Source organism: Ambystoma mexicanum, chromosome 3q (genome assembly GCF_040938575.1).
Source record: "Ambystoma mexicanum isolate Mex_15411 chromosome 3q, UKY_AmexF1_1, whole genome shotgun sequence".
Classification (NCBI taxonomy): Eukaryota; Metazoa; Chordata; class Amphibia; order Caudata; family Ambystomatidae; genus Ambystoma; species Ambystoma mexicanum.
This window is the reverse complement of record NC_090926.1, coordinates 57,562,042-57,576,764: the sequence shown is the minus strand read 5'-3', so window position 1 is coordinate 57,576,764 and position 14,723 is coordinate 57,562,042. Positions and strand designations below refer to the sequence as shown.

The window sequence follows — 14,723 nt, the reverse complement described above, 5'->3', positions numbered from 1 at the left end:
GCCACTGCAATGAAGGTGCTGTTTGTCACAATGTAAAAAGGTGATGCCTATGGAGTTTGTCAGACTCCAAAAATCAAAAAGATAGTGTTCAAATAAAAGAAAAATACATGAGTGAAAAAGGTCTCACTCTCTCCAGGATAAAGATTAAACGTCCTAAAGTCTGGCAAACGAGCTGGGGGGGTCTCTAAGGTAGAGGGGAATTAGCACATATCTGAGAATTCTCCCCAACCGGGAGGGGCTGAGCCTCTCCCAGGTGAGGTTCTGCCTCTATGTCTGCCTCTTTTATTCCCCCTTTGAATGCTGGACGAGGAACTTGGCCTTGAGACTGGTTCCAGGACAAGGACTGTCCTCATTGAGAGTAGCCTGAGGAACGTTGCGCACCCTGGCCCCGAATTCTCTTTGAGTTTGGGGAACCCTGTTGGGAATAAGGTCTGTCAGCTGCTCAAGGGACTTAAGAGTGTCGTACTCGTCCTTGGCACTCTTTAAGGCGTCCTCTGTGGCCTTACCGAATAGGACATTTGGTTCTACTGACATGTTGAGGAGGGTTGCTTGGGTCTCTAGCTTAAACCCTGACTGCCTAAGCCAGGATTACCGCTTAATGAGCATCCCTTTGGCTATGATGCGTCCTGCGTTGTCCGCCACATCAATGTTGTTTTTCAGGATGCAGACTGAGATTTGGTTGCTTTCTGAAACAGTGTTAAGCAGTTGCGCTTTTAGTGGTTCTGGGACGGCCTGTAGTTGTTGTCCAGCTCGTCCCATTTGCGGCAGCCACAAACTAGTTAGCAAGGTTATATTGTTAACAATTCTTGTCTGGTGTGCCTCAGAGGAAGCTACCTTTCTCCTAAGCGTGTACATCTTTTTACTCTCGTTGTCTGGCAGGGCTTCTGCCGATGCCAGGGGAGTGCCTGCCCTCTTTCTGGTGGTGGTAACTACCAGAGAATCTGGTTTGAGCTGGTCCCTAATGTACAGGGGGTCAGTGGGTGCAGACCTGAACAGTTTTTCCATTCTTGGGTTGACAGGCCTTGTAAGATTAGGTGTTATGAGGGATGGTTGAATATGTTTCTGGATTGACTGCAAGAGAGGTATGAATTGTGTGGCTGTCTTTTTTGTCCCCCAAGATGTTTTCCACAAAGTCTTCTCAGTGTCAATGTTAAAATGTTGCGCCGCCTTCAGTAACAATTGGTTATACTGTAGTTGGTTGTCAACTGGCGAGTCTATAACCGGCTGGTCCTGATGGTCTGGTGACTGTACTATATAAATGTCGTCATCATTGTAGTACTGGTCTTGATCCTGGCTGTAGAAATCCCTGAGACCCTGTTTGGTCATTATAATATGAGTTTTTCAATGGGTCTTGATACTGAGTGATGTCTAGGGGTGCCGAGGCCGGAGTTCCTAGAGCAGAGGTGCTAGGGTGTGGCTTAAGGCAGGATATTTTGGCAGAGGGTGGCTCTGCTGATGCCCCTGGCTAAGAGGCATCTCAGAGTACTGTTACCTGATCTGGGTGTTTGTCCATGAAGTCCACGGAAAAGGACATTCTCCCTAAGATCTTGTTAAATTGTTCTGTAGTAAAACGACATTCTGGTGAGAAGCCCGAGGTGACGGGGCCCTGGGAAGGGGCGACATCTTTAGTAGGGGTGGTTTTTGTGGGAATGCTGTCTTTATGGCGCATAGCCACAGAGAGGGTGTCTAAGGGAGTGGAAGACTGTCTGGGTGGCCTCTGGGGTTAATGGCGTTGACATTTTGTGTTTTTTCTGTGACCTTGCCTTTAGAATAGAGGCACTAACCTGTTTTTGAATTAGTACTTGTATTTTCAGCACTTTATTAGGATACACGAGATGCCTTTCAACGCCGGTTCTTCGGCGCGCAAAAGGAGGGACTTTTTATATGCAGTGTCCGAACAAACCTTTTCTTTCCGTTTTCGGGAGCGGTCAATAGATGAAAGCATGCGCGATGGCCCAGAGGACAGTGAGGAACCTGAGACTTTATCCCCGGTCATCGCATGGGCCTCGATGGTGTCTTCGAGAGTCGGCCGTGGGGTATGTCTTTAGCATGTTTGTGCGTGTGGGTGCCATGGCCGCCGGGTGTCTTCTCCATCACAGGACCGCCGGCCTGCTACTCAGAGCCCGGGGGCCTGCACTTGGGGTCTGGACGGATCCCGATCGCCCTCGGCGTCACTCATGACTCCGTAACTGCCCTCACTAGAGTCTTCCGTCACGTCTATGGAAACCTCGTTCTACATAGCATGAGCGGCTCAGCGTTTCGTCCGCCAATCTTTTAGGGTTTTCGGCCAGAAAATCTGACAAGGTTTACAGTGCATTTCAGCATGATCTCTTGGGAGACAGTGGTTTCACACGCAGTGCAGGACTGCCCACGGAAATTTACGACGGCAGGATGGACAACATTTAAATTGGGTTTTGTCCATTATGTTTAAACAGGGCAGTTGGGCGAAAAAAGAAGAAAGGGGCTAATGGGATAAACATTCCCTAAAAGGAGTCAGTATAGAGAACCTCCCCCCTCTCTCCCTACTTTAATGGGCCGGAGCCCGAAGAAGCCCGTAAGGAAACGTCTGGGTGAAATGGAGGTTGGGCCCCGATGGGAGACAGGATGTGGGAACGGGTGCTGGGGTATCATAAGAAGGTGTCTAGAAACGCGAGGCTGAAACAGATTCAGCTGTACATAACGCACAGGGCATATATGACGCCTTGAAGGATATCAAGGTTTGAAAATGCAGGGCGGCAGCATGCCCCAAGTGTGATGAGGAAAACGTGGGCATGGTGCATATGTTCTGGTCATGCCCGATCATAGAGCCTTTCTGGAGGGGAGTGAAAGAGAAACTGGAAGAAAAAGGGGTCAAGATGGTAGTGGATACAGTGTGGGCCTGTCTGCTGGGGGGGTTCCCCAGACCACAGAAGCTCAGGCACATAAGTAAGCTGAGGGATCTGGCTTATGTGCTTGCAAAGAGGAGGATTGCCATGGGATGGAAGTCATGCCATGTGCCAAAGGTAGAGGTGTGGTGGAGAGATTTGCAAAAATGGGCGCAAGCCGAAACCATGGCATAGCAAGAAGCGAGTAGCACAGGGGGGGAGGAGGAGACTGATTCCCTGATGGCCTGGAAATCACTGATAGCCGAACTGTTTGGGTCATTAGCTGACCCGGCAGAGTCTGTAGAAGAGGAGACAGAATCACAGGTTGCGGAAACTGAAGGTTTAATGAAATAGACTTGTAAAGGGGGGTGAGTTAAGGGAAGTAGTGGTGAGAAGTTAAGAAAGTGCAATGAAACTGTTGGAACGTGCACTGTTTGTTCGGTTTGTATTGTTTGGTTGTTTGTATAATTCAATAAAAAAAATTTTTTTTTAAAAAGGATACGTCTGGCCGTCGATCTCACAGTCGTCGATGCTGTGGGTGTTCATCAGGAGCCGTCGAGTGGATAAGTAGTCCTGCGGCGAGGCGAACAATAAAAGAAATTCTACCAATATAACTTTAGTAAATCAAAAGGCATCAGCCTAGAAGAGAACTCTGCATTTGGGACTGACGTCGATGGCGGAAAAAAAGAATCTGAGGGACCTCGACGTGTGAAGGACCATGGGTACAGTACACGTCACTTTAGGGATATTATTAATCACGCCTTGTCGAGGTCCGTTTTTGAGTTTCGAAAACAAATCTTGCAATACTCTGCGACTTCCACTAGATGTCAGATATGCAGAGCATGTGATCTAAGGAGATCCACAAGCTCCAGAAATGTCTAAGGTAAGTAATAACTTTTGTAACTGTTCACTCACAGAGTTACAGTTACCAACCAACTTCTTTTGCAAGTAAGTAACTTTTAAACACTTATTTTCTTATCTAGGCAAAAGGCCCAATCCTTAGAAGTATTTCCCTTATTCTTGGAGCAGGAGTGTTCTCAGTGGCAGAAGGGGGGTCACTAGGGTCTAGGGTCTAGTGTCCGACAGGCAAGTCAGGATAGGTTCTTAAGTAGCAAACATCCGAGTTCCTAAGGAAGACTGTTAGAACAAGTATGTTACTTTAGAGCTGGTGGAGGGTCCTGTGGCTTCACAGAACACCTCCTAGCAGGATTCCAGCTGGGGCCTGAGTGTACTGGACGAGACGACTCCAAATCACAGACAACACCCCAAAACTAGACAGGAATCCAAAGAGACTTAAGGTAAGTAAATATCCAAGCCAGCACAGTACCTCAGCACAGAAGAAGATTTTGCAGCAGGAGGACTTCAGGATCTGCAGCGAAAAACCTGGTCGTTGAATTCCTTCACCAAAACAGGACACTGGAAGGGCTTTTGCAGCAAGTGATCACAGGGAAGGCTATAGGCAAGGGCTTCCTCACGGCTGGATGCCGCTCTGTGGATTTGGCACCTTTTTCAGGAGCACAGAAGAAGACAGAATATCGCTGGTCAGATTCTCGTCATTTGCAAGGTCCAGCACTCCGTTGAGGGGATTTTTCAGACATGAATCGTGCCTCTGGAGATCCAGCATGATTCCCACAAAGCTTCAGCGAGATTCGAAGACTGTGCACTGCAGAATGGCTCGAGGTCCCAGGGGATTGGGGTATTGCAGCCCTACAAGGTTGCAGCACAGCGTCGGATGGCTCAAAACGCAGGTCTGCTTGAGTCTAGTGGGTCTCAGCATGCCCTGGGTCGGGGCCGTCGTTTTTGGAGTCCCCAGGTCGATTAGAAGGAAGGGCTAAAGAAAGCTCTGGTTACACAGCAGGCTCTCTGGTCGCTGGAAATCGTTTCAGCCGCAATTCTTCATCATCCTCTTCAGTTTTGGTTCCAGTGGTCGACTACCTCTTCAGCTTCCAGGTTCAAACCTTTATGCAGGAACCCAGCCAATCAAACAGCCTTCCAACAATCACATTTGGTGAAGGAGTGGAGGGTAGAGGGGGGGGGGGGTCGTCAATCCTTTCCAGACAGCCAGCCTCCCAGTTTGAACTGCAGCCCGCGGTAAAGGAGCACTGAATTAATAAAAAGGTTCACTGCCACCAGCCATTAAAGGCAAGTTTGTCCTTTTAACATAAATGTTAAATTTAAAATGAGAAAGGGGATATCTTCCCAGCACTCCAAAGATCCTTTCTACATTTGGGAACTGTAGTTCTCATAAGGTTAGCCAGAGAAAGTTAAAAGGGGAGCCTCTAGGGCAACCCAGCAACAATAGGCACTTATTGCAAAAAAGTTATCGAAGAGGATAACTTTTAAAATACACCATGGAGAGTCTTATAAATGACACCCATAGAAAGAGTAAGCGATTATGTGAGTGTGGGAAAAGGTTCCCACTCACAGAGGTGTATGGAAAGTTAATCTACCAGTAAAAGCAAAAAGTTCTGGGGTTGACACAGGTCAAGAAGATTTTTCATTGCTATGAAAATCTTACCCAACAATTTGGGCAGAAGGAATGTGGCTGTGGTAATTATGGAAACATGGGGAGTAATCAAATGGTGCTGGAAATGGAGCAACAGTGTGGAGGGATAGGGAGGAATGATGCAGTAAAGGCATTTCAATGTTTTATGTACCTTTGTTCTTTATCATTGCAGCCAACAGTTTATCCTCCTCTTCCTCTCTGCAAAGAAAACAGAAAGGGTTACAGAAGCCCTACAGGATAGTCTGGTGAAGCAACTATACTATAAATGGCCAGTCTTGCATGTTGCACTCTTCAATGGTCAGTAATAGAACCTTAGCCATAGAATATCCCGTAGCACCTCGCACTCTGCCGGTGTTGGCACCAAGGTAGCTGATTACCACAGCCCTGCCACAGAACATTACAGTTGTACTCCCAAATGGTGTGAAGAGTTCTACCCAACCAGGCATTATCTCTGACCTCACCTCTGCCGGTCCTCATCCAGGCATGTGACAATGGCGTTGCGCTGTTCAATGATGGTCACAAGCTCCTGCATCAATACCTGTTCCCGGGCCCGGTCGTCATCTGTCCAGTCCTTCTCTGCAGACACAAATCACAACATAAATGTTGACAACCCTATGGCCTAAGGAAAGCAACAACCTTTCAGTCCGCACTTACAGGAGTGGGTCTCCCTGTGGTGTCCAAGACAGTGTTAATCTTTAACTCTCCAGCAACCTGCCGGCCTGGGATTAAGTGAAACCAAAGTCCAGTGAGCCAGCAAAGCAGTTAAAATGTGGAGGTTAGTGGAAACATCCAAACCTCTTAAGTAGAGACACTGCCTCCCACAGTGGTTAACCACCTTTAGGTTGGCCCACCCAAAACCCACACTAAGGGCTGATTTGGTAATCATCTTATTATGGTGAACAAGAAAGACACTAAAGTCTAGCCAAAACCAATCAATCAACATAGCCAGCAGAGTGATACGGCTTACACTTAGGAGGGCGAGTGAGAGTGACGTATGGTTACAATGGGTCCACACAGATCAACATCAATAGTTCCAGTTAGACCGGTAAGCACACATATACAATGATTTATTAAGCTTTTAAAATACACACCAAGTAATGAAGCCTTGAGGCAAATTTTGTCACACACTTACTATATATACACACATTCACCCTTACGCGAAGACAGAAAGGCATAGGATTCAAAACCAGTGCAATACAGGTAAGTATTCAGATGCATACATTTCAGTAGAAACACTTTTACAGAAACACTAGAACAATTCCCTAGCACTAAGTAAGTACAGCCCTAATTTGGATTGGGGCATAGTGCCCTAAATTCAGCAGTTACAAAGTAATACTTTTCAGGTAGGCTTACTATGTGAATGGACAATGCCAGTGGTTTCAACTCCTAGTTTCAAAAAGTTAAGGAAAGTTCAGAGAAATAACTTTGAATCCCACTACACCGGGATAGGCCTAAAAAGCCCATCTTACCACCAACCTAAGTCAGACAAGAGAGAGATATGGACAGGACTATACTCCCATGCAACCCCATGGAGGATGAGGGTAAAACAAACAGGTATGTTAACTTATCACCCCTCCTCCCCCACCTCGGACTCTGATTTCTCCAGAGACCACCCAATATTCTGTGCTTGGTCCGGCCAGCCAAGGGGTCGCAGGTGCAGAGGCCACTTTCGGACGCAGGATTTTGTTTCGGTCATTCATGGTGCTTAAATCTCAGTTCCAGGTTCCTTCAACCTGAACGCTCTTGCAAAGAAAAGGATGGTTTGGAGTCGAGACAGTTTTAGATGTGTAGTAACCTCTGGGTAGGGCTGACGAGTGAGATCTTCAGCTTGTACTACGAGATGCCTGCTCCTGCATTTGGTATCAGGTAACAATGTCCTCATATATAATGTCCCCATACGTAATGTTGCTGGGAAAAGCAATTGGCAACATTATATATAGTGACATTATGTATGGGGATGGGTTGCAAGGATGTCCCCTGCTCCCATTTTTAAACTGCTGCTTCGGAACATGAGCATCACCACTTCGAACAGTCACTGTCCTTCGCAAAAAATAAAATAGCTGAAGCGTCACTCGTCAGCCCTACCCAGAGGTTACTACACCTCTAAAACTGTCTCGACTCCAAACCATCCTGGTGAGTGTTCCGACCTGCATTGCTCGAATGCAGATTTCAAACTGCTCTGAGCCACTATTCGAACCGACTCGATATCAGCTTCCCACTTCCGGCCTGATGAGTCCTACACCCCTATTGTACTCACCACTTTTTCACCCTGAATGTCTTTCCTCATCCCCTACCCTTACCCTCTCCACCTTCTCTTCCTTTGAATTTCATTTCAAATCCTTCACCTATCCTTACGCGATCTCCTTTTTAATTATTTACAGACCTCCTGGCCCCCTCTCTTCCTTCTATGAAGACCTTGACCATCTTCTCTCTCTCATCTCTCCTTCCCCCACTCCTCTTTCAGTCCTTGGCGACTTCAACCTCCCTCTCTCATCCTCATCTCATCCTTCTCGCCTTCTTTCATTACTTGACTCCTACCTCCTCTCTCCCCTTCCTACCCACTCCTCTGGCTCCACACTCAGTCATCTTTCTCTCTTCTTACTGTTCCTCCCCTGTATCGTCTCTTCCCAACTATCTCTCCGATCAGGAGTTGCTCTCCTTCTCCCTCACTCCTCCCCCCTTATTTTCCCCCACCTCTCCCTCCTTCTCTCGTTGCGACCTCCGCAACCTTAATCCTAATCTCTTCCACAGCTCATGTTCTTCCTCCCTTCCCCCCTCTCTGATTTCACTTCCCTCTCAGCAGACAACGCCCTCTCCTCACTGTCCTCCTCTATAACCTCCAGTCTTGACCAACTCTATCCTCTTACTCCCTTCTCCCCTTCTCACAAACCTCCCCAACACTGGCTCTCTTCACACCTTCTGTCCATGCACCGCCTCAAACGACGCTGGATCAAATCCCCTTCTCTGACTAATCAATCCTCTTATTTCTCATATCACTCTCTCTACGACTCTTGCCTCTCATCTGCCAAATGCTCCTACTACTCTAGTCTCCTCCATTCACAAGCCTCTCATCCTCGCCGTATTTTCCAGACCCTCTTTCGGCTTCTCTCCCCTCCCACTACCGACCCTTCCACAAACTCTCTCCTCTCTCCCTCTGACTTCGCCAACTTCTTCTCATCCAAAATCCTCTCTCTTTGCCAGAACATCCTCTCCTATTACTCCTCCCCCCAACCCCTCCCCCTCTTCCAGCTCTGCCAACTTGTCCACCTTTTCTCCCATCACCCCTGCATGTTTCTCACACCTCCTGTCCAAAACTCACCCTACTGCTGCCCCCTCCGACCCCATCCCCACCCTCCCTCATCCCCAAAATGTACCCCCTGCTTATTCCCTACCTAACCACCTTTTTCAACATCTGTCTCTCCTCCGCCACCTTTCCTTCAGCTTTCAAACATGCTACCATAATCCCTATCCTCAAGAAACCTTCTGCTAACCCTCTTCTTGCCTCCAACTTCCGGCCAATCTCCCTTCTCCCCTTTATTTCTAAGCTCCTTGAGCGCCTTGCCTACTCTCAACTTTATGCTTTTGTCTCATCCCACTCCCTCCTCCCCACCTCTCAATCTGGTTTCTGCCCTAAACACTCCACTGAAACAGCCCTCACCTATGTCCTCAACTGTCTCCGCACTGTGCGCTACACTAAGCAATCTTCAATTCTCATCCTCCTTGACCTTTCTGCAGCTTTTGATACCGTAGATCACCCCTTACTTCTTAGCACTCTGTCCTCCTTCGACTTCAAAGACTCTGTTCTCTCCTGGCTCACCTCTTACCTCTCCAATAGATCCTTCACTGTCTCCTGGGGCGGCCGCACCTCCTCCAGCCTCCCCCTGAACTATGGCGTCCCTCAGGGTTCAGTGCTGGGACCCTTTCTTTTCTCTCTCTCTATACCTCCCTTCTCTCCCCAGTCATTTCTTCTTTCGGCATTTCCCACCACTTCTACACTGAAGACACCCAACTCTTTCTTTCCTTCTCTTCTTTCACATCTGACCTCCACCTCACTCTTTCTTCCTGCCTCACGGCCATAAAAGATTGGATGTCATCCCACTTTCTTTCCCTCAATACTGACAAGACTAAGGGGCTTTTCTTCCCTCCTAACACTCTCTCCCCTTCTTCCCCTCCCTTCATCCACTTTCCACCTTCCAACCTCCCCATATCTTCCCATGCCCGCAACCTCGGCCTCCACCTTGACTCCTCTCTCTCCTTCTCCAACCACATCTCACTAACCTCTCGAGCTTGTCGCCACCACCTCTATAACATCCGCAAGATCTGCCCCTCTCACATTCCTTGCTTCCAAACTCCTAATCTCCTCCCTTATTTTCTCCCGCCTCTTCTACTGCTCCTCTCTCCTCCTTGGACACCCACTCTCTCACCTAACTCCCCTAAAATCCATCTACCACTCCTCAATCCGTACTCTAGGTCTCCTCGGCCTTCGAGACTCTTTCTTCCTCTCTCAACTTGAATGGCTTCCCTTCCTCTCACAACTGAAATTTCAATTCTTCTGTCTTGTCTTCAAATCTCTCCAGGACCTGGTGCCCCCCTAGCTTTCCTCCCTCCTCTCATTTTACTCCCCCCTCTCGCTCAGCAAACCTCTACCTCCTCACTGTACCCCCAGCCCCATGTGCCTCCTCACGCTTCTGCTCCTTCCAACTCTTGGCCCCCCTACACTGGAACTCCCTCCCGCTCTCCATCCGCTCCATCCCTACCTACTCATCCTTCTGCCACTCCCTGAAAGCCCATCTTCTTCACTACCCCCTCCTCCCCCCGACTTCCTTTCACTACCCCTCCCACCCTTGCCCCCCCTCCATTCCCCCCATCCTCTCTCCTTCCCCTCTGACCTTAAATTGGTAACAAATATTACTTAAGGGCAATGAGGACACCAGATCACTCCCCCTTCCCCTCCCCCCCCATCATCTCTCCTTCCCCTCTGACCTTAAATTGGTAACTAATACTACTTAAGGGTAATGAGGACACCAGATCACTCCCCCTTCCCTCCCCCCCCCCAAATTCTACACCGTAACTCCCTTCACCTACCCCCTCCTCTACCCTCCCCCACCTTCTCCCCCCCTTGTAAATAGTTCTACTTATTGTTCTAATGACCTGTTCATGTTTGTAAATATGCTTCTCTGACTTTTGTACTTGTTCTATTGTAAAGCGCTTTGGCTTAAAGCGCTATATAAATTTAATAAACATAAACCACAAGCCGATCCAAGTTTAGTATATCGTACTCTTTGATAGACTCTAAAGTTAATCAGGCATTCACGCCCCTGACATTCATGACTCTCCTTTATAAAAGTCTCATAATGTTGCGTTAGTACCCGTCTACCCTACTTGCATAACTGACTTACGGGGCATCAAAAATACGACCCTGCCACCTTCCTTAACTGTGCAGTTCATGTAACCCACAGTTATAAGGGTGTGGCTCGTCAGCAAGCACTGCTTTTTTTGGCCTCCTCACTGTTTAATCGACAATAGATCACACCTCGACTGCCAGGGCTTCTGACACTACTCACCGAGCCCCATGCCTGCTTGAGGTGTCACTCTATGACAACTGTGCATCAATATTGTTAGGCAAGATTTGGTGCAATACCCTTTGGGTGCATTACAACAAACGTGTCCTCTTGGCAATTTGAACCCAAACTTTGGTATTAGTCTGTACTAGACAGTTTGGTAGTGTGGCCGAGAAGCCAGGCTTATCTCAAGAGGGTTGTTGGGATGACAAACCTTTGGATGATTGTGGGCGCTGGCTGGATTCGATTGTCCAAAGTCTGGCAGTTTTGCCTTCTGTTTTAAGTCATGGTCCAGTCTTAGAATTATTGGTGCATGTGGTTTTTTTTATTTATATTGGTATACCATAACCAAAAATCATCAGTGTGGCAATTATTGCCAGTTAGTCAACATTGGTGAGTGCAAACGGCCGACGCGCGTTTCGACCTAAGTCTTTTTCAAGGCAGATATGTGTAAGGAGGTTGACTCTAATTGGAGTTGGTGTCTGGTCCTCCCAAGTCTGGGTGCCAGGTAGGGTGAGTAGCCTGGTCTGATGCCGGGATCGGCGGAGTGTGCCGGTCATCTTCACATTAGCATCCACTATATGGGAACCATGGAGTTGGTCCCCAGACAAACCATGATCCAGGCTGCAGTCTGAACCTGAAACCACTAATAGGAGGATCGCAGCATACAGAGAGTCCTGCCCCGACAACTCCAACCAATTGAAAACTTATCTCAAGAGGGGTCAATGTGAGCAGTAGGGTGGTTACACAGAGATTCACAGTGACCAGTATCCAAATAAAACACTTATACTTTCTTGATTAAACAATTATTAGTTTATGAAACACTCAGTTTGAATAAGCCTTCTTCAGAAGGGGCAATATATCAGTAACACACAAATACACTCCAAATACACACTCTTAGTTACTCTAAATCAGCAAATACCCATTGGGGATGGCACACAGACACTTCCTACACCCTTAGGTGACTTAAATAGTTAAGACACTGTGGACATTAATATATCTATCACTGGTGCATTTAGAACAATACTGAGAAGAATGTCAAAGAAAAGGATTATAGAATAAAACAAGAGATCACACAATTATTCTGAAGCAGGAAAGTACTTTTGAATCCCCAATGCAAAGTAAACCCCTTCCTGGGAGGAAAGGTAAAACACAATGTCAGAGGAAAGAAGAGTCATTGAGGGAGCCAGGCCAGCCAATGTCAATTGGGCAAACGTCTAGGTGAGCTGAAGCACTTCTTGTAGGTAAGTAAAAGTCTTGTATCTATGGATAGTGCGAACCTTACAGACTGTGCTCCTTCATGGATATACCAGAACAGTGTTGTATTAATTAATAGGGTTTAAGAGTTAAGAGAGTGAATAAATAAAAATGAGAGACACCTTGTAAGTGTATAAAGGTTCCTGTATTTTTAAATCCAGCATTGGACAGAAGAAAAGATTCATCCTTTGACAAGCAATTAGTCATACATGTAGAGACTTTGTCACACTTGGTTATTTGCACATATGCTAAATATATATTTAGAAAAGAAACTTGGTCACACCATTTAGAAAAGAAACTTGGTCACGCCAACACGTGTTTCAACTTATCTAGGCCGTCTTCAGGGCACAAAGCTACTGGTAATTGCTGCAATAAACCTATTCAGTGGACAATCCTAATTTCCACAGGAAAGCTAGAAGGGAACAGAAACAGGGTGGAGGGGCGGGGAAAAAAATTTGCAGGAGAAAAATGTATTTCGGTAAAGGGAAACAAGAGAACATAGAAAATAAATATTAGTGGAAAGGTAAACAGAATCATATAATTTTACATTCCAATCATTAATTGTGATTTTAAAAAAATTGATAATGGAAATCTAGAAGGTGTACTTGGGTACAAAGTTAGCTGACAGTTTCCAACGTTTGTATTCCTATCAATACTTGGATAGCAGATATAAAAAGGAAATAATTAGCCTGTATCCAGCAAGAACTACGCGAACAAGTTGCCGTCACTATAAGGTTCTAGGGTTCATGCTTAAAGCGCCGTATCTCAAAAGATTGAATCATGGTATATTAGCTTATGTGTAAATCCTCCTAGCGTCCTTGAAACATATGCTCTCCTCTGAAAAAATGTATAAGGTACATGGGCCGTGTAAAGTAGGTGTTCGCTAGTGCTCAGTTTCCTAAAGGAACAAGAAAAGGTACGCCTCAATGTTAAGTAGCCTTTGGAGCTATATTCCACTCTAGTACTGGAGATATAGGGTATTCAAAGTTTCTTACCAAGATAACCCATCACCTTTTGTGTTTAAATTTAACTTTGGGTATTACCTGAAAGGTCAATGTTGCAGTTTCAAGTAATTACAGTTCACCAGCATTGGTATATATCAAATATTCATGCCGTATTCTGAAAAAGGTAAGGGGTATGCATGTGTAAAAATATACATGTTTAGTTCGCTTTACAGATTCAGTACATTCACTAATGTTAATAGCAGGCGTATCGTTGTTGGGAGCTTACCGGCTTAATTGTACTACTGCGACTGTTGTCTGACGCCATCGGGCAGTGACTGAAGCATCGGTGCGAGCTTGCCGTTCCTATGGTGCCGTGGTGTGTGATTCTGGTCCCGTGATACATCACGTGACCCGGAAACAAATTGAAGCCGCATTCATAGGGTGAGATTTGTATACAAAAATGTTTGCTTAAGGCCAAATTAGGGCAATATGCGAATAGGTGATTAGTCAGACATTAAACAAACAGTATCTCTGATACCATAGTTGAGACAGTGTTCGTCCTCTACCAATGCAGAGGACCTAGCTGGTCATCTGATTGATCACATGACCGCAGTTGCTGAGCAACTAAAACTAAACAGGAAGAATTCGCTGGTGTTCGTATTGTATTGTACGGGCATGTTTGCATGAGTTTCTGCCGGATACAGGCAAGGCGAATATATTAATTATTCATTTGAAAGTTGGCCTTATGTCGTCACTCGGCCCCTATTTGCTTTGAGTGATTTGACAGGCATGTTTAACTACGTATCTTGCATGAATATTCCAGACATGTTTTTACTGCATGTTTACTGTGAGTACAATTCACTTGATATTTGGGATATTAATTAGTACAGTATTCCTAAATTAGACATACTTCAGTATCCATACATTTTACAGAAAAACATTTAGCTCATGTTCCTTATAGAGACCGAGTGACAAACAACGAAGTTTGCAAATCATTTTTGCTTCCTGTTGGCGTTGCCTCAACCTCTTGGATGTGGTTGGATCTGCTGAAGTCCGACATATCTGATGTCTTTCGCATCATCCATTTGATGATGTTCTTGCCAATGAGCAGCCAAAGGTAGTCTAATGTCTTGACTATTCAAACTGTTTAGGTGTTCTCGTATACGGAAACGCACTTCTCTTATAGTACTGCCAATATATATTTTTTGACAAACACATTGTATTCTGTATACAACAAACTTGGATCTACAATTGATAAAGTCCTTAATCTTAATTTCCAAACCTCCATGGCATTTGAATATTTTCGTTGGTGATAATGTATATTTACAAAAATTACACATTCCACATTTATAGAATCCTGCTGGTTGAGTCTTTGAGGTTATCCAATGCTCCTGTCAAATTGGCTCCGATTTGAGGAAGGAAGGGCATAGTAAATTTCTGGAAGTGGTAGCTTTAGTAAAGATAATATTTGGACACTCTGGAATATAGTTTGTGAGGTCTGTATCCAACAGTAATATATGCCAGTGCTTCTTCAGCATTTGATAAATTAATTTACTGTCTCGTGAATATTTAGTGATGAAGCTTACAAAGT

At 45.9% G+C, this 14,723-nt stretch overlaps 1 protein-coding gene across 2 annotated transcripts in view; it reads right to left on the bottom strand.

The window, feature by feature from the left end:
* Positions 1-14,723, bottom strand: part of MICALL1 (MICAL like 1) — a 453,077-nt gene that overhangs the window by 45,779 nt on the left and 392,575 nt on the right. For both annotated transcript variants that reach the window (XM_069653074.1, XM_069653075.1), the window contains exons 15-16: positions 5,832-5,946; positions 5,522-5,568 (exon numbers count right to left, since the gene is read on the bottom strand). In XM_069653074.1, coding sequence (XP_069509175.1) covers positions 5,522-5,568; positions 5,832-5,946 — 162 coding nt within the window. The remainder of the gene's footprint in view (positions 1-5,521; positions 5,569-5,831; positions 5,947-14,723) is intronic.